Raw genomic sequence first — 27333 nt, 5'->3', positions numbered from 1 at the left:
TAATAATAATAATAATAATAATAATAATAATAATAGGAATGCGTAATAATTTTTTATTTTATATTAATAACTGTGCGTATATATACACCATTAAAAATAAAGATAAAACTCACACTAATTTCTTTTTAACTACGATAATATCATGTAACAATCATAATATGTTCATTTTTTAAATATTATTCAATTATTATTCAATTACTATTTAATTATATCAAATTAATTGTATAGTAATATGTAATTGTAATAGTATTATTAATTATATAAAAATAATCTTTCAAAATTCTTCTCTAAAGAATCCTTGTATAATCCCAATAAAACTGTATTCAAAGTCCGTAATTCTTTACCACCACCTCTCAACGAAACCATTGTCTAATAATCCTAAGATTTCTACAATAGTCAGTTCTTTTTCTACTTTTCTATTTCGGGGAGAAGGGAGAAGGTATTTAGGGCTCCTTCATACTCTCCAACTAAAATGTTCTTACCCAGTTAGTAATAAAAAAGGAGAACAAGTTTTAGTTCTTACAAGTTCTTATTCAATTTCTTGTAATCAAATATTTGATATTTGCTTTTTAAATTAACTTAGACAAAGTCATGTCATTTGTTTAAATAATATTTGATACCGAAAGGCAACGATTAATTGTTGTTTCGTTTAGTTTTGTGGAAAGCAAAGAAAGAAGAAGAAAAAGAAAAAAAAGAAGGATAAAAAAAAGGATTTAATAATATATTTATACATTTTACAATGGCGATGTCAAATGCTGCTCTCGAAGAATTTTCAAACATCGAAGATATCCCTATCCCCTCCTATCCAAATATACTATTAGAGGGCAACAGTCCAAGGATTGTCGAGGAAATGATTGACGAATTGATAGAACACATACTGGAACTTAAACAAAAAATAAAATAACAATTTGGTATTTAGGGATTAAGATTAAAACAATTTCATTAATACAAGTAATTTATGAAATAACTCACCAAGAATTTCTACCAAATAAATTTTTTAACTATGAATTTGAAAGATTGGAATATATTGGTTTAAAAGCTTATCTAAAAGGTTTGAGAAATGAAGAATTAAAGAGGAATCTTGAATTATTGAATGCAGCTAATTTGATGGATGTTATAATGTTTGTTAGTGAAGAACTTGCAAAACTCAATGTTTATTATCTACGAAGAGCAGAAAAATTATACTTGAATATTGAGAATTGTAAATATTGCCTTGATCGTGTAATCCATATTTACGATTGTTTATTAACAAAAACATTTTCTTGTAGCAACACCTTGCGTGTCTAGTTAACTCTTAGGGAAATTTCCATCAGGCCACAGGCGTTACTTTGTATTAAAAAATAGTTAAACGTGACAGTCATCCGTGACGGACGGGGCCTAGACGGATAGTCTAGTGTCAGTCACCGATGACTGACGTGGCGTCTAATGTTTTAAAGAAATATCGTCTCTTCTAAAATTTCATTGGCTAACAAAAACATTTTTCAATAAAACTTTGTTAAATACATTTTGTTCTTAATTATTGTCAACCTTTTTCTGCAAACATTATAAAAATAAAAATTAAATTAAAACAATTCTTATATTTGAGTTTGGTACTTGTAAAATACTTGTAGTACCTGTAAAAAGATAGAAATCATTAATAAAAAAAAAAAAAGAAAACATTATAAAGTAATAAGTTTCTAGAAATGTTTTGCATGAAAAGGAATCAAGGAAAGGAATAAAAAAAAAAAAAATTTAATAATTGGAAAAATTTCATAGAAACTAATTACAATTATAACGTTTATTGTAAGCGGTCTTTGGCTGGATTTTACTTTCAATGGAATGTTTAACACATAAAAAAAAATATGTTAAACATTATACCGAAAGTAAAATACCATTGCCCGGGTCTAACCACGAGGAGGTAACCGCTTCTGAAGACCCACGAGGGATGTGCATCCTAAAGATGCTCACATCCGAATATAATTCAAAGGAATGAATCTAACTCTTAGGCCCCACCATAAAGAGTACCATCCGAAAAATCGTTAAAATTATTATCGAAAATACCAGAGAAAAATTTCAATACTAAAAAATACAAAATGATAAACAAGGAGTGTAATCTGAAAAGAAATTCAATAGAATAATTGATGTTACTTAAAACTAACACACCCTAGAATAATTTCAATATATGTACATAAGAAAAATACAAGTTATGAATATTCTATATTTAATAATTTTGTATCTACCTGAAAAATAGTTTAATAAAAATAAATATATATAATATAAGAAGGTACCTGTAAAAAAAGAAAAGAAGATATTAGATGATACCTGTAGAAGAATAGAGGATACATTAAAAATAACTATCATACATATACGTTGCTAGAAAGAATAAAATAAAAAGAATTAAAATACTTTAATTATTTTTGCAAGTAATTATTTTATATTACCCTTTATTATAATTATAGTCCTCTTCTTATCTGCTTCCTATTATTCTTGGATGGAATATTGCATCGTCTTTACAATTCATCCTGTGAATAAAATAAGTAATAAATAAATTAAAATACAACTTGTTTTCCATAACTCAGTCCTCTTCTGGTCCATATCCGTCTCCTCTTGAATACTCCAATATTATAAGAAACCTAGAACAAGAAGAAACCTAAAAAAAAAGAAAAATAAAGAAGTAGGGAAGAAGTGATGGTTGGTGGGGTGAAATTCAAGGTAAGGACATAATTTTCTCCCAATTATTGGAAGTAGGAGAAAATCATGGCTCGCGTAGGGCAGGTTCGCATCCCTGAAGTAGACCTTTCTTTGTGAAGAAACCAAAGAAAGATCTACCCGCTACCCACTGAAAAAAGAAACTCAAAACGAACCTGAAAAAGAAAAACAAAATATTATTTTGGAGGTCTAAAAAGATGCAATGAATAGTATCAAAGGGCAAGTTCCCGATGAAAAACCCGATGCACTTACAAGTGCATTACAATTAATCATATTGTGAAATAAAATAAAATGAAAATTATGTTTCTAATACCTAGAAAAAAAGATATATTAAAAAATACTATAAAATAATTAGTTTCTAAGAATGGAATGAAATGAAGAATGAAAAATGAAAGGTATGGGGTAATTGGAAATGAAAAAATGATATGATATTAAAGTGAGGGGGGATTCTAAATGGGATTGTACTCTATAAAATCAAATTTATCAAATACTCGATTTATTTTTGGCAATAAAAATCTCTGGTAGTTAATGATGGTAATTCCAACGATGTTCACCTATAACAGAAAGAAAACTATATTAATTACTTCCATTCTTAAAAAACCACTATAAATTATTGACGAGCAAAATAATAAAACAATCAAAATATCAAATGACCAACGAGCTATTCGCAAAAATTCAACCATGTTGTTGAATTTGCAAATAACTCGTTGAGTCTGTAGTTGCCCTCTTGAGCCACAATTAAGTGGGGGCCTCTTCGGCATTTTGCCTCTTCTTTCTTGATGCCTACTGTCGGACATTCCCTACGTGCGAGCATGAAAAGAATCATTGACCAAAAACATCAATCGTTCCCAAAAAGTATTCTCATAATTTAGCATGTTACAACGATCAATGATATAGAATTAGAATCGTCCCTGATTCTAAATTATGAAATGAATAAAAAACCCGACCTAACCAACCCTAACACAACCCTGAAAATAAAAATGTGATTAGTAAAACATCCTGAGCTTTTTTTTACATCGAAAATAATTATTACCTTTTGATCGAGAGATATCTCTTCGTCGAAAGGAATATTATTAACCATGTAAATTATCGATTCTATTCTAATACCATACCGTTGTAACATGCCAGATTATTGTCCTACAATTTTGAAACGACTTTAAGACATTTTCACTCAATTACTCTCAACTGCTTATAAAACTAATATAAATGAAATACATTTCATATTACAATACCTATGAAATAATTTCATTTATTTGTCTATCATACATACCATTTTGCAAAATAATTCCGATGTTCGTTATAGCTCTGTTCAATAATTATTACAAAATAAATTCGCGTTTACCGTTAGCTATCCTAGCTCGTGGACAATCGATGAACTTAGAGTTCATCGACTGTGCACATGTTACACGAGCACATTTAATCGAATGTCCGAGCAGTTAATTAAGCTAATCCATGACACTTCGCACTATTACTATCTTATAATAAAAACGAATAAAAATAAAAATGATACTAAACATGCAATGCATTTTTTTGCAATATATTTTTATTTAATTTAAATTGAATTATATCAAACATTTCAAAGACTAAATCGCGATAGTGCGAAGTGTTAAACCTGTTATACTTAAAACTAAGTATCAAATTCATCAAAGATTTTGCGAATTTAATTTCGATTATATCTCGTTCGAGATAGAATCGAAGTAAAAATGAATCTTTCAAATGGTTGCAAATATCTTTGAATCATGATACATATTAAAAATGATAGAATTGTCACAAAATAAATTTACGAGTTAAGCATGATAGAATAAAAAGATAAAATTTTGTGACAATTCTATATAAAAAAACCCGGAGATGGGATTTGCACTATTAAAGTGCAAGTGTACCATGTGCTTTTCCGGGGTCCTACATATTTAAAATTAAAGTTTCACATTCACTCAGAGAATACACGCATACCCACCCACTCACTCCACGGTTCTCACACATACCACCAGGGTGCAAAAGCCTACACTAGAGAGCATGCCCCGGGGCACCTCCGTCACCCTAGTTCAACCGCGTTTTCTAAACTTATATTCTAAAAGGTTACGTACCAGTTGCTGTAATCGTCTGCCAAGGCTAGTGATTATTGCAAATAAAACTACTGCAAAAATACAAGTATACACTAGTATATGTGCATACTAGTTATATACGTGTATGTTTCTACAAATAAATGCGGGTGACTCTACTATGCAAAACGATTATTAAAAAAAAAAAAAAAATTCGTATCGCACGCGTGACTTTATAAGTTATTTTTATTTTAATAACTTTTTCAAAAATACGCGGTATTATATAAATCACGAACGATGTACAATGCACCACCTACCACGCACACACAGGTGCACTGTACACCGTGCAATCACTAGCACAATGACAGCCGCTAAAGGAAAACTTAAAAACTAATAACCCATGCAATCTTTTTCTCACCCATACGTGTAACACCTGGGTAACACGCATAGATGAGAACGAAGCGTGCATAGGGGGGAGAAAAGGGGGTATTAGTATATTAGTTGCTGAAAATCCTAATCTAAAAATTGATTAATACAATAGAATATATATTCTCAAATAAATCTAAGCGGACTATGACTCTACAAGTCTTTAAGACTTTCAAAAAAAAAGAAAGATATTAAAAATTGAAAATAATTAAAAAACCTCGGACGACTCCTTTGATTCAGTTGGCTGTTCTAATTAAAGAACTGGGCTTTTTATAGCCGCCACTTAATTGCCAGAGTCTATCCGTTCGCGAAAGGGGTTTGTCTTCTTGCTCATTTATTTATAATATCGAAATTAATCGCGATTAAATATACTAATTACGAAGCAATGCATGTAAGAAATTTATTACATGCTTTATTGGTACGAAATCGAGTAAATTAATACTCGATTTCACCACTACTAAAACCCGAATCAAACACGTAATAAAAAATAAAAGTGCATTTAAGTAATTTGCACTGTAAATTAAAATGAATTTAGCCGATAAGACAAGAAGACCTATCCTAAACTAATGAAACATACATACAATGAAATATACAGTTTCATGAGCCATTCCAAAAAAGGAATAATCCTTTTTTGGTATAAACTCATGTGCTCGTCAATAATTTTTTTGGTAAAAATTACAACCAGTAGCTCGTGCCGATTGGGACCTTTCATCCTCGGCATGATTGAGCACCGGAGGGACTTTAAATAAAAACTCGCGGTTTAAGAAGTTCTGCGATGGCTCCAAAACACTCCTACTTCGTAGAAAATGGTCCCAGCTGCATCCCTCGTCCACCAGGTCCATCGGATAATTCCTTGATGCACTTCTTCTTGCACTCACTCACTCACTCGCGTGATTCTAATAACGCGATAAACGAATATAAGAAACTATAGATAAGTTTCTTATCGCGAAACCGAAATTTTTCTTATACGGCGAACAGCACTGACTCTACATACGCGTATGATTTGAATTTAATTTATACACGCCCGCCCGATCACTGACTCTACTTCGCGATCAAAATTGTACTTGTTAATTAATCGAACAAACACTGACTCTACTTTAAAAAACTGCATTGCACGCAGTCAAATGCAAACACACGAAAATTTCACTCCCGGTCACTTCACTGACTCTACTTTCGCGAACAGTCTGTACGACTGTTATAAATAAAAAAAACAACTTTATACGAACAAATACACTATTGTAATTAACTGCATTGCTCGCAGTTATAGATGATTTTAAATCCGTGATATAAAAATAATATAATATAAACGAACAAACAATGACTCTATTTCGCGATAAAAATTTAATTTTAATTATTCGAACAAACACTGACTCTACTTTTACAACTGTATACCGAACAGTTGAAATATCAAAACCCGACACACGTCTTACCTGTGAACAAAAAACAGAAAAACGAAACGATTAGAATCATTGTTATCATTTAAAAATCATATAAAGTTATTGAAGAAATGTTTAATAGAAAAGTTAACTTACCTTTTCATCTTTTTAGATGATGCCCGACAGGTATCCCACCTTTAAAGATGACGATGCTGTAGACGGTTCAAACGACGGAGAAACTTTACGTGTTTCTTATCGCGAACACGGCACTGACTCTACTTCGCGATTCAATTTTACTTTAATTATTCGAACAAACACTGACTCTAATTTTTATTAACTGCATTGCACGCAGTCAAAAAATTCAAACACTCACACTGCTTACCCTTCTGAAATAAGAAAAAAGTACAAAACGATTAGAATCATTATTATCATTTCAAAATTATAAGTAATTATTCAATTAAATGTTTAATATCAAAAGTAATTTACCTTCTATCTTCAGAGACGAATGCCCGATGGGTCTCCTACCCTTAAGATGACGATGCGCGTGCGTTTAAATCGAATAAAAGAAACTTTCGGAGTTTCTTTACCCGAACAAAACCGACATTTTTATATACGGCGAACAAACACTGACTCTAATTCGCGATTTTGTTGAACGATGAAAGCAAACGATCCATTCATTGCCAACACGCACGATTGCAATGGTAGTCTGAAACAGAAAAATAAAAAAGAACTATTAATATCATCGTTATAATATAAAATTACATTGAAATTATCATCAAAATGTTTCATAGAAAATTTATATTTACTTGTAGTCTTCTGTGATGAATGCCCGATGGGTCTCCTACCCTTAAGATGACGATGACCAGTAGACGGTAACGAAAATAAAAAACTATAATAAAGTTTTTTATTACAAACGCGAACGCGAACGCGATCGCGACCGAGACGTGCTTAAACCGACCGCACTACACGTCAAAAAATCGACTGAAAGAATGTACATAATAAAAGTTACTACAAAATAAATCGAGTATTATTATGTGAAATATAATATAAAGATGAAAATTTAAGGGAAAACAATGAGAGGAATGTGAATATGATATTAATTGGGAAAATGAAAGAAACCAATTATTATTATAATATTATAGATAAGCGGTCTTTAGCTAGATTTCACTTGCCATGGAATGTAGAGCATATCAAAATATGATAAACATTACACGGAAAGTAATATCCATTGCCCGGGTCTAACCACGAGGAGGTAACCGCTTCTGAAGACCCACGAGGGATGTGCATCCTAAAGATGCTCACATCCGAATATAATTCAAAGGAATGAACCTAACTCTTAGGCCCCACCATAAGAGTACCATCCGAAAAATCGTTAAAATTATTATCGAAAATTTCAGAGACAAATTTCAATACTAAAAAATACAAAATGATAAACAAAGAGTGTAATCTGAAAAGAAATTCAATAGAATCATCGATGATACTTAAAACTAACACACCCTAGAGTAACTTCAACTTATAGAAATACAATCTATATACATTTATATACATAATTTTCAATCTCCATAAAATAAAGTATAATAATTAAAAAGAGTATACAATTATAAGTTGTACCATGGAATCTATAAATAAAGAAAATACATTAAAAATAATTATCAAACACGTTCGATGCTAAAAGGAGAATTATATAAAGTTGCAAATTTTCATTTTATTTATAGAAATAATTAATTTATACTATCCCATATTACCAAGTTCACTTCTTGTTTCTTTATGGTCCTCCTTTGATCAACCTGTGGTCGTTTCCTTACCATAGTCCAATCTGCAACAGAAAACAAAGGGATAAAAAAGAGTTTAAAAATAAAAAGGGATAGGAGAAAAGGGGGATGGGTATAACTTTTAAAGCAGAACTTTTCACGATTTTTTTTTTAAGTGGTTTCCCCCCGATTGGACTAGTCCACTGACTCTAAATTTAGGAGAAACCTACACTAAATGTTCAGTCCAACACCGTATACTATTGCGAACTTACGGAAAAGAATCCTTGGGTCCGTCTAACAATTAGCGGAAGATGTTTTCCCTTACAATGAAGCTTCAGTTTCTCATGCTAAATGCATATCTATCAATGCATATCAAAAAGCCGAAAAAGAAAAAAAAGGAAAAAAGAAAAAAAGACGGTAGTTCCAGCTTAAAAGTTAAATGAACATGATTCTATCCTTGGGAGTAAGATAGAATCATGGCTCGCGTGGGCAGGGTCGCATCCCTGAAGTAAATTCTTTATTTGTAAATGGTACCACCCTTTACGAACAAAAAATTTACCCGCTACCCATAAACCACTTCTGAAACAGAAATTTTTAATGAATATTAATACAATTTTATTTGCAATGTAAGTAATTGGAGTATATTATATTACCTTCCGATCTAGGAACGCAATCAAGTTGAAGACAGTTATCTGATAAATTGAAAAAATAAATTCATATTAAAATTATTTTCTATTTAAAGTACGTTAATGTGCATGTAACGTTTAAACCAATGTATATGCGTTGAAACAATTTGAAAAATAATTAAAGTGTATTAGAATATTAAAATATTTGTTAGTTAATCGATAGAAGTAACGATTATTTTTTAAAAGTACGGAATATTTCGGAGTACCTTCCTCTTCGAAATTCACTTATAGACTGAGCCATTGTTCTCTAAAACAAAACATTCATTAGAAAGTTGTTTATATGACTTCATATATGTTGATCATGTGTGCAACGGTCATTATAATTCTAATAAAGAAAATTCAATATTATAACGTTCCAATTTTAACATTGTTTTTATTCTAATGTAATTAATTTATTGTTCATGCGCAGTGATGACTTCGAGTGTTAAATTATGCTGTAATATAAGAAGGATGTATTAGAATATTAAAATAATTATTAATTAATCAATAGAAGTATCGATTATTATTTAAAAGTACGGAATATACTTTCAGAGTACCTTCCTCTTCGAAATGCATTAATAGACTGAGCTGTTGTTCTCTAAAACAAAACATTGATTAGAAAGTTGTTTATATGACTTCATATATGTTGGTCATGTGTGCAACGGTAATTATAATTCTAATAAAGAAAATTCAATATTATAACGTTAAGATTTTAACATTCTTTTTATTCTAATGTAATTAATTTATTGTTCATGCGCAGTGATGACTTCGAGTATTAAATTATGCTGTAATATAAGAATGATGTATTAGAATAATAAAATAATTATTAATTAATCAATAGAAGTATCGATTATTATTTAAAAGTACGGAATATATTTTCGGATTACCTTCCTCTTCAAAATTCACTTATAGACTGAGCCGTTGTTCTCTAAAACAAAACATTCATTAGAAAGTTGTTTATATGACTTCATATATGTTGATCATGTGTGCAACGGTAATTATAATTCTAATAAAGAAAATTCAATATTATACCGTACAAATTTTATTATTTTATTTATATTAAAGTAAATATTTTATTGTTCATGAGCAGTGATGACTGCAAGTGTTAAAGTATGCTGTAATATAGGTAGAGTGTATTAGAGTATTAAAATAATTGTTAATTAATCGATAGAAGTATCGATTATTATTTAAAAGTACGGAATATATTTTTGGAGTACCTTCCTCTTCGAAATTCACTTATAGACTGAGCCGTGGTTCTCTAAAACAAAACATTCATTAGAAAGTTGTTTATATGACTTCATATATGTTGATCATGTGTGCAACGGTCATTATAATTCTAATAAAGAAAATTCAATATTATAACGTTCCAATTTTAACATTCTTTTTATTCTAATGTAATTAATTTATTGTTCATGCGCAGTGATGATTTCGAGTGTTAAATTATGCTGTAATATAAGAAGGATGTATTAGAATAATAAAATAATTGTTAATTAATCAATAGAAGTATCGATTATTATTTAAAAGTACGGAATATACTTTCGGAGTACCTTCCTCTTCGAAATTCACTTATAGACTAAGCCGTTGTTCTCTAAAACAAAACATTCATTAGAAAGTTGTTTATATGACTTCAAATATGTTGATCATGTGTGCAACGGTCATTATAATTCTAATAAAGAAAATTCAATATTATAACGTTCCAATTTTAACATTGTTTTTATTCTAATGTAATTAATTTATTGTTCATGCGCAGTGATGACTTCGAGTGTTAAATTATGCTGTAATATAAGAAGGATGTATTAGAATAATAAAATAATTATTAATTAATCAATAGAAGTATCGATTATTATTTAAAAGTACGGAATATACTTTCAGAGTACCTTCCTCTTCGAAATGCATTAATAGACTGAGCTGTTGTTCTCTAAAACAAAACATTCATTAGAAAGTTGTTTATATGACTTCATATATGTTGATCATGTGTGCAACGGTCATTATAATTCTAATAAAGAAAATTCAATATTATAACGTTCCAATTTTAACATTCTTTTTATTCTAATGTAATTAATTTATTGTTCATGCGCAGTGATGATTTCGAGTGTTAAATTATGCTGTAATATAAGAAGGATGTATTAGAATAATAAAATAATTGTTAATTAATCAATAGAAGTATCGATTATTATTTAAAAGTACGGAATATACTTTCGGAGTACCTTCCTCTTCGAAATTCACTTATAGACTAAGCCGTTGTTCTCTAAAACAAAACATTCATTAGAAAGTTGTTTATATGACTTCAAATATGTTGATCATGTGTGCAACGGTCATTATAATTCTAATAAAGAAAATTCAATATTATAACGTTCCAATTTTAACATTCTTTTTATTCTAATGTAATTAATTTATTGTTCATGCGCAGTGATGACTTCGAGTGTTAAATTATGCTGTAATATAAGAAGGATGTATTAGAATAATAAAATAATTATTAATTAATCAATAGAAGTATCGATTATTATTTAAAAGTACGGAATATACTTTCAGAGTACCTTCCTCTTCGAAATGCATTAATAGACTGAGCTGTTGTTCTCTAAAACAAAACATTGATTAGAAAGTTGTTTATATGACTTCATATATGTTGATCATGTGTGCAACGGTCATTATAATTCTAATAAAGAACATTCAATATTATAACGTTCCAATTTTAACATTCTTTTTATTCTAATGTAATTAATTTATTGTTCATGCGCAGTGATAACTTCGAGTGTTAAATTATGCTATAATATAAGAAGGATGTATTAGAATAATAAAATAATTATTAATTAATCGATAGAAGTATCGATTATTATTTAAAAGTACGAAATATTTCGGAGTACCTTCCTCTTCGAAATTCACTTATAGACTGAGCCATTGTTCTCTAAAACAAAACATTCATTAGAAAGTTGTTTATATGACTTCATATATGTTGATCATGTGTGCAACGGTCATTATAATTCTAATAAAAGAAAATTCAATATTATAACGTTCCAATTTTAACATTCTTTTTATTCTAATGTAATTAATTTATTGTTCATGCGCAGTGATGACTTCGAGTGGTAAATTATGCTATAATATAAGAAGGATGTATTAGAATAATAAAATAATTATTAATTAATCGATAGAAGTATCGATTATTATTTAAAAATACGAAATATATTTTCGGAGTACCTTCCTCTTCGAAATTCACTTATAGACTGACCCATTGTTCTCTAGAACTAAACTTTGATTAGAAAGGTGTTTATGATTTTTCTTATGTTGATCATCTCATCAACGGTAATAAAAATTCTAATAAAGAAAATTTAATATTATAACGTTAAGATTTTATTTTTGTTTTGTTTACTGTATTATATTAGTTATATTGTATTAGTATATATAGTGTATATAGTATTATAGTAGTATTGTAATAGTAGAGTATTTAAATAATCGATAAATTATCGAAAGGAATGTTTATTGTTATCTATAAACACCCAGTATATGATCTGAGTTATGATTTTCTCGAAATTCAAATTCAAACCGACACGCTGCACTCAATGCGCGCGTTCCCTTATATATCCCTTCCTCCCACCAACAGCTCTTTCACCACGCCTTGACTAAACCCTTCCCCACCCCTTGACCAATCCTTTACTGACTCTCCCTCCCCTACCACTTTTTTAACCTTTCCCCACCACTTTTTTAAAACCTTTCTCTCACCACTTTTCCAACTGTTTTCCACCATTTTCCCAATCTTAACACCATCACTTTTCCAATCCTTCACCCTCATCGTCCCAAAATTTTCCCTTTTCTTTCCCTTCTCATCCGGAAAAGATAAATCTCTCACATTTACGATAATGATGACAATCATTTGATTTTCGTTCCATATATATTAAATATATAAACAAAGCATCATAAGTATATATATATATATACTTATGATGCTTTGTTTTACATAGAAGTATGTCTATCTCTTTCTAAAAAAAAGTACATAAACATAGTTGTGTATTTGGGAATAGAAATTTATCGTTAAATAGGATATCAAAGGAATTTGTATTAGATTTTGATCAAAGATTGCATTTCAATCTTTTAAGTTTCTTTGTTTATTAATTACAGTTTTGATCATTTATTAAATAAATCATTAATAAGATATTTATTATAATTGATATTTTTAAATATACTAAATATTATATACATTATGAATATTATGTACAAATTATTTAAATGTTTGTATTATTTTCTTATTACAATTTCGAGAAAATATTACTTCTATGATAATTTAATGATTACAGAGATATAGAATGAAAGAATAATATTATAATGAGAGGAATTACCTGTAATGTAGAAGATTATTTTCCAAATCAAACCTTTATGTAGATAACTATGATGACTGGTGAAAATCCAAGAAAAAAAGATGATCAACGTACATTTGTACCACGAATTATTATTATCAATTATACATTTGAAATTCGTTTAAAATAAATGAATAGTAATTTGAAATGAGAAATTAATTGTATAACTTTAAATACATATATATAAAAAAAAAATTATTCAGAAAAATATATATTTTATTTTTTTTTTTTTTTTAAGAATAAGATAAAAAAGTAATTATGGAAAAGGACATATAAAAACGAATGAAAAGCATATTTTACAAATATATTACGTATTCGCGTGACACGTGTGTTGCGTAACAAATATGTCTATATACATAATTATAGATGCACCTTTAAGATTAGTCTTATGAAAGATTACAACTTTTATTATACAAAAAATTTCTCTCATTTGTACAAAAAAGTGCAATCTTATTACATATATATATAACGTATAATATATTAAGTCATATATATATATATATATATATATATATATTATTACATATATATATAATGTATAATATATTATGTAATATATATATATATATATATATATATAATGTATAATATATTATTACATATATATATATATATAATGTATAATATATTATTACATATATATATGTAAATAATTTTGTCAAAATCTCATTAACAATGACTTCGCAAAAAACTGTGCTTTTGGACAATACAATCCGCAATTTAACAACCAAGAATAAAATATTCTAGAGAATAGAGGTTTAATTTTTACGGACGTTGTATAATTACATTTGATTTATTTCAATAATAAATTCGTTTACTTCTAATACCTCTCTCACACACAACATATTTAATAATCTATTATAATTACAGTTGAAAAAAGTCGTATCTCTCTTCTTCTCCTCCTCCTTCTTCTTCTTCTTGTGATTCGTACAATATGTACGACAATATGATTTATTAACGCTAATGTATCGTTATATATCGCTGCATTTTATTAAATAAAATTAATAAGTGGCACATTTACCAAAGGCATTTTTTTTATTCTTTCAAAAAGTCGGCTTATAATAGGAAAGTATGGCCAAACCTGAGGAAAATATCAATGAACTGAAATGAAATTCAGTTCGGTCTTATGTTTGAATGCGAGGTATAACTGGACCAGTTATCCTTATAAAATCTCTAACGTCCCATCACCATTTGTACTTGTACTCTTGGGAAAGGGAAAAATATTATCTAAATAAAATTAAAAAGAAAAAAGGTTCTCCGTTTACATAAAAATTAAAAAAAAAATGAGAAAAAAAATATATATATATATATATATTCAAAAGCGTAAGATTATCTCATAATATAAAAACATAATAAAATCAACTAGAGTTTATTGCCATAAAAATTACGGCGTTTGACCGGAAAGCATTTCTTCTTGTTGTATTTTTCTTCGATAGTTATCCAACGTTACTTGTATAGTCTTCTCCGAATATCGGCAGTTTTCAGCTCCACAGGTACATGTGAAAGACTTGCATTTTATTATCCAGAATTTTTCCCCATAATCGAAGCTGAAGGCAAACAATGTCAATGAATATTGATCTTTATTATTTGTAAACGTACAAAATTTTAAATCAATTCATATTTAATTAGAAAGAAAATAAAAAGTAAAATATTTTAAAACGACAAAACATCGCCTTATAATCGTCGATAACGTAACAATAGTTGTTCAAAGAGGAAAATTTTCAAATTAAAGATAATAAGAAAATAATATGAAAAGCAACAAAGGTAAAGACTAAGCAACTAAAACCAAACTTGAAGAAAATTTATTAACGAAATTCATATGAAACAGTATCTAGGTATTATAAACAGAGTCGTTTCAAAATTCATCGGATGAATCTAGGTTTTCTAACGTACCCAAGTTCCTCGTCGGCTTCGATATCTCGATTAGCAAAGAATGCTATCCTAGGAAAATGCAAATCTTGATGTTCAACAAACACTCGTACTGGTAATAAATTAGGTGCGCAAGAATGATTAATAAATCGTGCAATATTTCCATAACGTCTTGCATCAATGCAATATGTTTCTCCATCCTATAATTATATACACATAACATATATTAAATATTATTTAAGTAACAATGAATATTAATAAGAATAATTCTTTATGCTCACTCGATTATCTAAATCAAATAAATATGAATCATCCTCTCGATGATCGGCTTCAGAATCCGATATAATTTCTCCCACATATTCACAGACATATGTACCCTTTGGAATATGGCGTAGGGTTCTAAGGCCCCAACCTTTACCCTGTGTCCTAAATAACTGAAATCTCTGTGTCAAACCATGCTGAACAACTCGATTGTTACAAGTTATCCTATTACAATCACAAGCTGGATTGCATTCAAATAACATGGGAGGATCTGAATTGATTAAATGATTATTTATATAACTAATTATATGTATATATAACTAATAAATCTCCGTTTAATAACATATTATAAAAATATATTTACCAGTATAATTAAATTCTGGAATAAGTTTACCTTCTTCATCATACCAACATCTTAAACTTATATTTCCACAGAGACATTTTTCAGAACTACAATTATCTTCGCATCGACATGATTGCAAAGATGTTATTGTACGATCAACTTGTATATTACTGGTAAAACAATTTTCAGTTACATAAAGAAAATCTGTTGGCTTATCTTCAGAATCATGACCATTAACGCATTGTATTGGATTTGTTTCTTTACCGCGTGAAATGTCACTATAAAGATAGGATACTTTCAATTGAAATATCTTTTAGACATGTAATATTTTATTATTGACAAACAAACTTACTTCGTCAATATTTTAACAGTTTTTTCCCACATATGTTCAGACAATTCATTAACTTTAGCATTTAATCTTAATGCCGATACAGTATCACCGTCATTTAAGCAACAATTAACAGCTGTCTCTCCAGCAGCATTTATTTCTCCTATTTTTGCTCCTCTAGCTAATAATAAAACACTAACTGCATACTGATCTTGTCTTGCAGCAATGTGTCTACAAAAATATATCAATTTATTAAAGTTCAATTTCTTATATCATATATAATTATTTTCATAAATAGAAAAATCATTATTCTATCAGAATTCAACTTACAAAGGAGTATCTCCATGAACATTGACTGCATTTACATCACATCCTTCATTTAAAAGCATTTCAGTAATCTCTGCACTTCCACTATAAGCGCTCCAGTGAAGTGCTATATTCTGTTCAGCATCCCTGATTAATGGATCACATTTCTTATCTAATAGAAACCTTGCTACATCGGTATGACAAAATTCACATGCCCAAATTAAACTTGTCCATCCTCCATCATCGACAGAATCTAATGAATGAAATAATCAAATTAATATAATAACAACAATCAAATAAGTTTCAATCCATTTAATTTTAAGACGTATAAAATTAAAAGATTATTTTATTACCTACTAAAGTTCTTGGAACTTTACATTCAGTTAAAATAATTTGACATACTTCTAAGTGACCAGATTTTGCAGCCATATGTAAAGCAGTCATGCCATCTTCACCTTTCATAGTTACATCTGCACCTATCCTAACTAAATATTTTACCACGTCAGATTTTCCTTTACTAGCTGCTAACATCAAAGGTGTCAATTGATTTCTATCCATCACGTCCAATTGAGCACCAGCTTGTACTAAAACATGCACACAAGACAAGTGACCCTTGTCTGCAGCAATGTGTAAACCACTACGATGAGCATATTCTCTGAATATATGATTTGCATTGTAACCGCATGCTAAAAATGTAAAATATTTATTATCATTATATATTTTATTTATATATCAAATAATTTAAATGTGCAGAAAAACTGACCTAAAACATTAACCAACTTTTCTAAATCGCCATTTTTCACAGATGTATAAAGACTCATAATAGTATAACGTTCAGGTCTTTCTGTGCTAACTGATGGTTCTGGTATTTTAATAATCTCAGGCTTTATTAAAGGACTAGGTGGACGTTCCGCTAATTTTGTATTATCACCTTTACCAGGTAAGCTCATTTTTGCGGATGGCAATTTAGAAAATTTTTTTCGAGTTGGTATAAATACAGGTCTTCGCATTCCACTCACTGTCACGATTACATCATAATTTGTACTTTCACTTCCACAATGTGGACAAGCTGCTTTTTTAAGTGGATATACTTCACATTCTTTATGATATTGATGGCCATTAGTACATCGAGCAAATCTACCTTGTGTACAAAATAATCCACAAGAAGGACAACAATTATGTCTTAAAAGTCTTTCTTTATGCATCCGACATAATATTATAAAAGGAACTCGAGTACTAGGTCTTCTCATTGCAACGTCATTACTATCAACTTCATTACAACATCCAACCATTCTACCATCAATAGAATCTATAGCTGTACAATAAAGAGGTGCACCAGAGCCTGTTATTGTCACATAAAGTTGAGATCGTACTTGACATAAACACAGCATAGATTGTCCATATGTCTGAAAATAATATTAATGATTATTATTATTATTATTATTATTATTATTATTATGAATAATTATATGTGAACTTACTTCACTAACAACAGCTGTAGATTCTGGTTTTGAAGCTTGTCCTTCTGCAGGACTTGGACTAGGAGCCATACTTCGACGGGTTCTTTTTGCAGGTACAGCACCTTCTAAAAAATGATCTTAATATTATTAAATATTTTACATCAATAATATGAATATTTGAAATCTGATTTACCTTCAGGATAATCATTGTGCTTTCCTGCTTCTGCAACACTTGGTGTACCATCTGCAATTAATATTCTGTTGAAAAGATGTTCAAAAAAAGAAATATATATTTTATAATTGACATTACCTTCAAACGAATCTGCTTTAGCTATTTTTCGTGCAGCTTGACTTCCACGAGGACGACCTCTCTCTTTTCTTCGTTTACCACCAGTAACAGGTTTTAAAAAAGGTTTTTCTATATCTGCTAAAGGTGTTTCATCGCTCAAAGGACTACCAATAGAACTACCTAATTTTGTTTGTACATCTGAACTTCTCGTCATAGGAGATAATTTAGGCATACCATCAAATTCAGAAGAATAGCTTTGAGATTCATCCAAACTCGTATCATTCATATTTCCATCTCCTAATGTAGTATTTCTAAAGGTCTCTGAATTCATAATTACCTCAAAAGCATTATCTATTTCTGGAATAGGTGGTTCTGATTCTTGACGAGCTTTCCCTTGAGATAGTTTTTTTGGTCGTCCAGGCTTATTGTACTTTCTTTGCTTTTTAAGGTTCAAATGTTCCTCAGTATAATTAGACTTTTCTTTTATTGCCATAGCACTTTCTAAAACTGTACTTTTAAAGGATTTTTTGCACAATCTTCTTGCAGAACGTTTTGGACCAGGATTTTCTTCTGTTGAATCACTAAAAATGTCACGGAATGTTTACAAATATCATAAACATATATATTTATGAATATAAAATAACAAAAAAATAAAAAACCTAAGTGTTCTTAATCTAGGTCGTCCAACTCTTCTCTTTCTGGTTATTGGCGTAGTAGATAGTGGTGGTTCAGGAACGTTGTCCGAAGGAACAAGAGTTTCATCAGTAACAGCTGTCTTTTCGTTGTTCTTTTCATCAATTACAGGTTGTTCTGTATTCTTACTCTTTTCCACTTCCTTAACTTGCTTCTCTTTTTCTTCTTCTACTTTTTCTCCTTTTACTTTATCTTTATCCTGATTATCTTCTTCCATTGGCTTCTCTTCGATTTTACATTCCTCAGAATCAGACTTCTCTAAGATATCAGAATTTTCATCTGGACTTTCTATCTTAACGGAAACACCACCAATTTGATCACAATTGACCAATTCATCCGGTACTAAAGTGAGGTTGGAAGAACAGCTGGATATTTTAGTTTTCTTTCCATGATCCGTATTCTCGTCAATAGTTCTAAATGTTAAAACTATACGTGGAATATTGTTATCTTTCTTTATTATTTCTTGTTTAAGAGTACCTTCATCGTCACATTGATGATTTTCTTCTACTACCGGTTCAATGTTACTTTCCTCTTGTGATGTTGTTGTTGTTGTTGCAGTCGTTATTATTGATGCCACCGCCATCGTTGTTACTGGCGTTGTCAATGTCGTCGTAGTCGCTAACATCGTCGTCGTCGTCGTCGTCGTAATCGTCGTCGTAGTCGTCGTTGTCGTTGTTGTCATCGACGTCATCGTCAACGCTGCCGGTGCCGCCGCAGCCGTTGTCGTCGTCGTAGTCATCATCGTCGTAGTAATCATTGGCGTCGTTGTTGTTATCTCCGTACTCGTTGTAGTTGTAACATCCTCAGATTTGTCCAGGTTAGAATTCCCATCAATGCCATTTGATATTTCATCAACAATTGTCGTCGTTGATGATTTTTGGGAATCCTCATGATCCAAATTTTCAGAGGGTCGATTAACATCCAAGCTTTTAATTGGACTTATACTTTTATTAAATTCATTGGTCATGCCCTCGAGGATCTGCTGGATACTAACTTTATCCTCAACACCACCGGCCATGTCCGAATCTTCGCCCTCTTCTTGACTACCCTCTTTCGTATTAGCGGCATCCTGACTTTTACACTCGGACATGGCACCGTATAAAAAAAACACTCGAAGAAACACGTCACGAGGTTCAGAAAAATCGTAGCGAATAAATGTTAAAAAGTCAAGAAATAATAATTATTAATTAGAATATCTATGAACTATTATCATGGCACCGGGTAAACGTAAAACGGAAATGAATTCGGTCCAACGATGGATTACACACCGATTTAAATGCATATACCTATATACACATACACACACAAATATATGTATGTATGCATATGTGCATTGTGTATTACGTGTGTATGTACATGCATGTAATATCTTACGCGCTATGTTCACAAACTATAATCATTTAATATTTCTTTTTGACTGAACACTGTTACTCAATTACTTCTTATCACTACGAAAATGAACTTTACCAAATCGGTTAGCGTCTTGACTAATTTATTTTCAAGGTAACACGTTCCTATCGATGGTATTTCGAGAAAAACCTGCTCTGCTCTGTTGGGCCCCGCGTAGAACTGGAGGCCATATTGATTGCTCAGGGACGCGCTGATCCAAGCGAGGAATTTATTTTTAAAACGATCCTAAAGAACGAGCCCTTATCTTATTAAATTACTCGTTAATGTTAGTTATTTCTCAAGATCAACAAATACTTTTTATCTAAATCAATCGATTAATTAAACAAATAAATATTTCTTTTAAATTATATTACTTTTTTAAATACGTTAACTGTTGAAAACGCTTCCGTTTTAATTCATATCTTTAATTCTTATGCTCGGAATATACTTCACTCTAATTATATATATATATATATATATCATTCTTTTTAAGTTATGATACTTATTTTTAAATATGGCTTTTTTTATTTATAGATAAAAAAAAGGAAGGATATAATTATATCACAAATCAGAATTCTATCGTTAACATCTTACGATCTCTATTTCTTTATGAGATTATTTTTATTAAACCGATATTTTTTGAATGCACGTGTATATTAAAATACGTACTAATTCATATTGCCTTAATAGATCATGTTTTATAATCAAATTTATGGTTATGTTTCGAAGAAAAATATGAATTAACGAATGACGATACAAAACGTTTCTATATACGTTCAAATTGTTATATAATTAATGACGTTAATTTGTTCCTTATAATAAATATATAGTAATATTTAGAAATAAAAATAAAACATTTCTACACTTCCGGTAGATTATTACATACACATATATACGTTTTTTTCTTTTGGATATTTCCATAGATATAATGATTATTATAATTTATTTATATGAATAAGAGAAATAGATAAAAAAAAATTACTTACATAACGTAATTACAAAACAATAGTATGAAAAAGGAGAAGAGAAAAATATAAAAGAAATTAAAAATAAAGAATCAAAGAAAGAAAGAAAGAAAGAAAGAAATACGACTGTGTGTGTGCCGACAATAAAACTTTATACGATTCATATAAATATAAGTTTATTTACATTGCAACAGATCCTCCATTGTCAAATAAGCGACAAAAGAGTAAAAATTACGCGTGTACGACTACACGAAGTTAATGAATAAATGTTAATTAAGAATAATTACAACGCGTCCTAGAGCCCAAAACACACGCCTCTCTTAAATAATATACATAGATTAGAAATTTTATAGTCTCAGAGGCGCGAAAATTGTGCCTTTCATTGTTTTTTTTTGTTTTTGTTTTTTTTTACACGGGATACATATATATTTTTCTGTTTATTTTTAATATATATTTATATATATATATGTATATATATGTATATATATATATACCCGTTTAGAACGATACTTCTTCTTATTCTTCTTCTTCTTCTTATTGCGATTTGGTTTGCGTTAGATCGTTCCTAACTACGGCCGCAGAGTTCATTTGGTATATTACAAACGATAACAAAACGTGGAAAAATTCGCTGAGGGTTGATTCGATTAAACGAGCATCGTTGCAAAGGCCGTCTAGGGAAAAAGAGAATAATTGCAATATTTTCGCATATCATCAGTCTTTCTCCCAAATAACGTATGTATCTCGTGGATCTTTGTTTTTGTTTATTATTATTATTATTATTATTATTGTTGTTTTGTTTTATTTTTTTATTTTTTGTTATCCCCCAAAAAAGAAGCGTAAACGAAGAGCAATAGGAACGGTTTACGCGTTCGGTACGTAAATAGATACAACCGCAACCCCACCCCCTTACCACTCAATCCTAATCCCAATTCCCATCCCCTTCCTTCCCTTCCTCTTACCATCCCTCTCATGATTAATGTTTTTAGAAAAATGTCGAGAGTAACTTACGTTTTCCCCTATTATTTCTTCTTTTTTTTTTTCTTGTGTTTATACAAGCGATATAAAAAGTCGAACATCGTATTGCATTTCTATATAAATATATTATGTCGATAAGAGAATCATTGACGATTGAGAATAGTTCACACGTTACAACACGTCATGGTCATGAAAGCTGTGCAAAGATTAGTTTCACAGACCGTTCCCTTTATAACGAAAAGAGAGTTTATATTTATATATATATATATATATTTTTGTTTTCTTATATATACACGAACGGTCTTTGACGCCGTATTATTATAAACGTATGTATGACTCGAATAACAAGCCCCTTTTTAAACCGTAGAAGTTTTTAATTAATTCGAGGTGCTCGAGTATTAAAGATTTTTCATTTCTTTAACTTTTTATCCACACACTATGAAAGAACACCATAAAGACAAATTTGTTTTGTACGCGAATCCTCGTTGAAGTACGATTCCCACCCTCTCAATTCTCCCTATATTAGATGCACGTGATTGCTTGAACGACTCTTTTCGTGTATGGCACCAATAAGGGATCAATTTTAATATTAACGGTGGGTTATGGTGGCGGAGGTCTTCTTTGAGGTTCGGGAGTGTAGCGTAAACGAGCTCGAACGTGCTGAGGGCTGCCAGGTACTGAATTGCTTTCTGACAATCTCCTAGGTGGAGGTTGGGGTGGAGAAGGTGATATGTACCTGCGACAAAATATATTTATGTATATATATTTTGAAGCGATTGTTTTTTAATTATATATTAAATTTATTAAATTAATTTCACACCTTCTGGAGAAAGAAGGAGATTGTTGATCTCCTATATTCCTTCTTAAAGCAAGGGGTGATTCGCCACGATTCAATCTCGGGGGTGGCTCCGGTGAAGGAGCACGATCACTTCCGAGCCTAAGACGAACGTACGATGCAAAACGTTTCTTTGCAGATTCCTTGGATCCACCTTGAGACGGTGACATCGGGGGTGGTTCTTGTGTTAATTGATGCGCGAAACGTGATATTAATAATTGAGGACTGGTTGAACCATGAGAGCCTTGAGTAGGTGGTTCTGAAGGAAACCTAGATTTTGGTAATAAAAATATATATACATTAGATGATACTATATATTATAATTCAATTTAAAATATATATTTCAAATTGTACAAACCTCTTACGACTAATCATAGGACTTCCATATATATCCTGACTTTGTGGATGAGTTTGAGGTGCAGTTGGAATCTGACCGAGTCTTTGCTGTAAGAATGGAGAATACCGACCACTTTCGCAAGGTGGTTGTATTACACCCGGAGGATCAACATTCTCACGCCGCCAAGGAGAATAATCTCGTGCGAAAGGACTCAAAGATCGTGAGATGTTTTGCCATCGATCCTTGCTACTATCTCGTTCTTCGAAACGTCCGCCATGATAAGGAGAATATGGTCTATTTCCTGAGTCTGTTATATTCGAGTCTTGTCTATATGGTGAAAATGGTCTTCCCTCTGATTTTCCTTGACCATTGGAACAACGATTCAAAACGAAATCTTTATTTTGTTCAATCGATTGTCTATAAGGTGAAAAAGATCGTTGATAGTTCAGTTCGCTTTGTTGAACTTCGTTGTTCATTGGCGGGGAGAACGGCCTAGAAATTTCTTTTCTTCTGAGCACATATGGACTACAGGATACATAAGCTGCACCATTTTCGCTACTAGATCTTTGATGAAATGGTAGAAAACTGGAATTCTGTGTCTCTTTGGTGCTATTAGATTTTAAGAAAGATGGTATTTCACACTGTAGCCTTAAACGAGCAGTTTGTTTTAAGGACACATGATCAGTAACTCGTTGTTGACCCTCTGGAAACCTGAAACTGAATGATATATTGTCAATTTTCTTCGTTTTTTACAATCTTTAATTCATCAATACACCGACTTCCGGAAGAATGACAAATGACACTATCATCCATGAAAATAGTATCACATATATATATTTCATCTTGAAATCTGTAAAAGAACTAAGTCTATATAAAGTTAATAAAAGTTAGAGCATTAATCAAATTCATGCAACACATATAAGGATGAAGGAATTTCCTATAAGGTTCCAAATTGTATGGACTTTTTACGCTTTTCTCTATAGACCTGAAATTGGTGGATAACAGAAAAAAAATAAGAGAGGAAAAAAAAGGAGGAAAAAAAAGAAAAGAAAGAATAAAAACAATATAAAAATGTAAATAATTAAAATCATAATAAAATCTTTTTCAACATATATTGACCGTGTACAGGTAAAATGATATGTGTGTCACATTAACAAAAAAATCGTAAATAATATAGAAATAAATAAAAAAGAATGCTTACCATGAGCGGGGGTTGAAGGGTGGGGTGTGTAACTGTCGCGTGCACAAACCAAACAACTCGAAATGAAAATTGGGCAGACATTTTGGGATTTTTGAGGTGTGTTTTTTTTAAGTTTTGGGGAATTTTTTGGTAATTTTTTGAGGAAAATGGAAGAAAGGGTAGGGACGAGAGAGCGGGGATGCTACGCTGCGCTGCCTCCCTCAAGCTCAACGCTGTAACACAATTTAACACGCACGCAAACTTTTAATCGTAACGTACGTCAAAGTTTTCAAATGTCGTTTGGTAAGACTCAAAGATGATAATCGTATATATACTATTATCCAATGAATACCCAATTTTGTAAACACAGCATCACTTTTGAAGCTGTTTAAATACCTACCCACTAACTTTTAATCAATGCTAAGACATGTTAACATTTAAAAAAAAAAACCATATTATATGCAATATGCAATACCCGGTTATTTTCAAACCAAACCAAATAATTACTATATTAGTTGGGAAACTCATGCCATATTTAAAAATATTTCAAATCTTTATACGTAGCCTGTCTTTCAGTAAAATATTATCACATTATGTAAAAGAAAAATATTTGCTTTTATGTTTAATACTATATCATTTAATCAATTTAAATACAATTTCTTAAACCATAATGCTAACCTTGGTTCCAGTTGTCGCATAACTCTACCAAACCACTGCTGGCAGCCAGCATTAGATAAAGAAGAATTTATATCCTCATCTTGTGGAACATCATACTTGCGGATGAAAGGATGTTCCATAAGTTTATGATATTTCGGTCGATGTTTATAGTTCTTTGTAAGGCAGCAACTGACAAAACTTCGAAAATCCTTAGAAAAAAATGCATCTGAAGGGAGGGACGGAGGATCATCCTGTACCACTCTGCTCAATACCTAGAAAGATTATTCATAGAAATATTAGAAAACAATGTTTATTAACGTTTACTTTACCCAATTAAGAAATGTTTCTTTTTTAAATACCTCAAAATCAGTCTTGCAATCTCGGTAGGGAAATACACCAGTAGCCAATTCAACTAGAGTAATACCCAAACTCCATACATCAGCTCGTATATCGTAATCTGGTTTAGTTGGATCTGGGGGATCTATTCTTTCAGGCTACAAGAAATATATGATCAAATATATTAAATAAAATAATTCATATAATTGTTAATTAATTGTAAAATAATAAATAATACTTACAGCCATATAAGCAGCACATCCTGCACTCCTAGTTTTTGCTTTACTATCAACTAATCGACCAGATATTCCAAAATCACATAATTTGACTCCTCCTGATTCATCAAGAAGAATATTACTAGGTTTTACATCTCTATGAATGACACCATGCTTTTCCTTCAGGTACGAAAGGGCTTTCACTGTCTACAAAATAAATAATCTAATTAATACAAAATGAATAAGATAATGTATATAATTACAATGATTTGATAAACTTACAGCTACTGTAACTTTTCCTAAGAAATCCTCCGGTATGGCCTGTCTACTTCTTTTTAATAATTTATCCAAACACGTTGCCATTAATTCCATACAAATCCAAACATCAGATTCGGTAATAAAACAACCCAAACATTGTACAATATATGGACAATCATGTGATTTCAATACGACGTCTAAATCCATTATAATTCTTTTATTTTCTTCTGCATTACCAGAACGTCTCATTTGTTTGACTGCAATGACTACTCCACTAGGTTTATGCCTCATCTTCACAACATGTCCACAAGTACCATTACCTAACTCTCCTAGATGTTCTAAGTCTTTCATTTCTGTTTGATATCTTTGACCATTTATATTTAGAATACCATTCATTTTCATGATTTCTTGCAACTTAGATTCAAATTCACTGTCGTGCTTCTTTGGAGGTGCCATGTGCGATACTGGTAAATCCAGCTGCCTTCTTAATCGAGTAGGAGTACCCATTTCGCCAACTAGATTAACAGAAATAATAATAATAATCATCAAAATAAATTCTCTGGTTAAAGCAACATACAATCTTTACATATGATTGCATAACAATTAAAATTAAACAATTGTAACAATATTTGAATAAAGTCCAAAAGTAAAATTAAATGTTTACACTATGACATACACTTTCATCTTATTCATATATTTTAGAGACTACTGGTATTGAATTTTCAAGTACACGATTATGTGCAGGTAAAATCTAATTTTTTACAATTCGAATATTTAATAATTATTATCAAGGATAAAGAAAATATCGAAATAATTGATTTTGAATAATGTTCATTGAAAATACATCAGTTTCAAAGTCAACAGAAACGCAATGGTCAACATAACCTCTGTAAGGAAAACAGCACGGAGATGGAACTTTTAAACGACAACAATTTTTTGGAAAAAAACGAAAGCTATTTTTATTCGAGTTATTAATTCTCGTTATAACTTACGTTGCTTTGGCCTGCGTACGGCAGGACTTGAAGCAGAACCAGACGATGACGGTTGCAGGCCAGTTCCTAAGCCAACCTCGCTGCTTTGCCTATCCCTATCTCTCGATTCATTTTCCGCTCGAAGGCGTTCTTGCAAATCTAATATTTTATTTTCTAGAGTACTGGACATCTTTAAGATTCCCTTACAAGCTTAATCTCACAGCGGTATATTATCTCGCACAAAATATTTGACAATTTTCACATCACTCGTCTGCCCTTTTTGGCAGCGAACATTGCGCCGCCGGTCGCACGCACTACGCATGCGCTACCTATCGATAATTCTTTTAACTACCGTAAATGATGATTACATTC

The 27333-nt window shown here is 30.7% G+C and overlaps 2 protein-coding genes across 2 annotated transcripts; both read right to left on the bottom strand.

Moving 5' to 3' along the window:
- Nucleotides 1-14310: 14310 nt before the first annotated feature.
- Nucleotides 14311-20443, bottom strand: G9a (histone-lysine N-methyltransferase G9a). Its single transcript, XM_015321899.2, has 12 exons — nt 18810-20443; nt 18172-18731; nt 18055-18105; nt 17883-17986; nt 17165-17807; nt 16755-17087; nt 16426-16654; nt 16120-16326; nt 15789-16045; nt 15445-15695; nt 15188-15363; nt 14311-14841 (listed from the first exon to the last, which is right to left on the bottom strand). The coding sequence occupies exons 1-12, from the start codon at nt 19931-19933 to the stop codon at nt 14679-14681; spliced, it is 4098 nt and encodes a 1365-aa protein (XP_015177385.2). The 5' UTR covers nt 19934-20443; the 3' UTR covers nt 14311-14678.
- Nucleotides 20444-21356: 913 nt separating this feature from the next.
- On the bottom strand, nt 21357-27278 carry LOC107066876 (dual specificity mitogen-activated protein kinase kinase 7). The gene is made up of 8 exons (XM_015321902.2): nt 26983-27278; nt 26015-26505; nt 25760-25939; nt 25541-25675; nt 25203-25453; nt 23366-24061; nt 22993-23277; nt 21357-22908 (listed from the first exon to the last, which is right to left on the bottom strand). The coding sequence occupies exons 1-8, from the start codon at nt 27149-27151 to the stop codon at nt 22773-22775; spliced, it is 2343 nt and encodes a 780-aa protein (XP_015177388.1). The 5' UTR covers nt 27152-27278; the 3' UTR covers nt 21357-22772.
- Nucleotides 27279-27333: the final 55 nt, after the last annotated feature.

The sequence above is a fragment of the Polistes dominula genome, unplaced genomic scaffold (genome assembly GCF_049000335.1).
Source record: "Polistes dominula isolate Pdom_NZ unplaced genomic scaffold, Pdom_raw_medaka contig_49, whole genome shotgun sequence".
Classification (NCBI taxonomy): domain Eukaryota; kingdom Metazoa; phylum Arthropoda; class Insecta; order Hymenoptera; family Vespidae; genus Polistes; species Polistes dominula.
The sequence above is the reverse complement of the archived record's forward strand: the minus strand, read 5'-3'. Positions and strand labels throughout refer to the sequence as shown.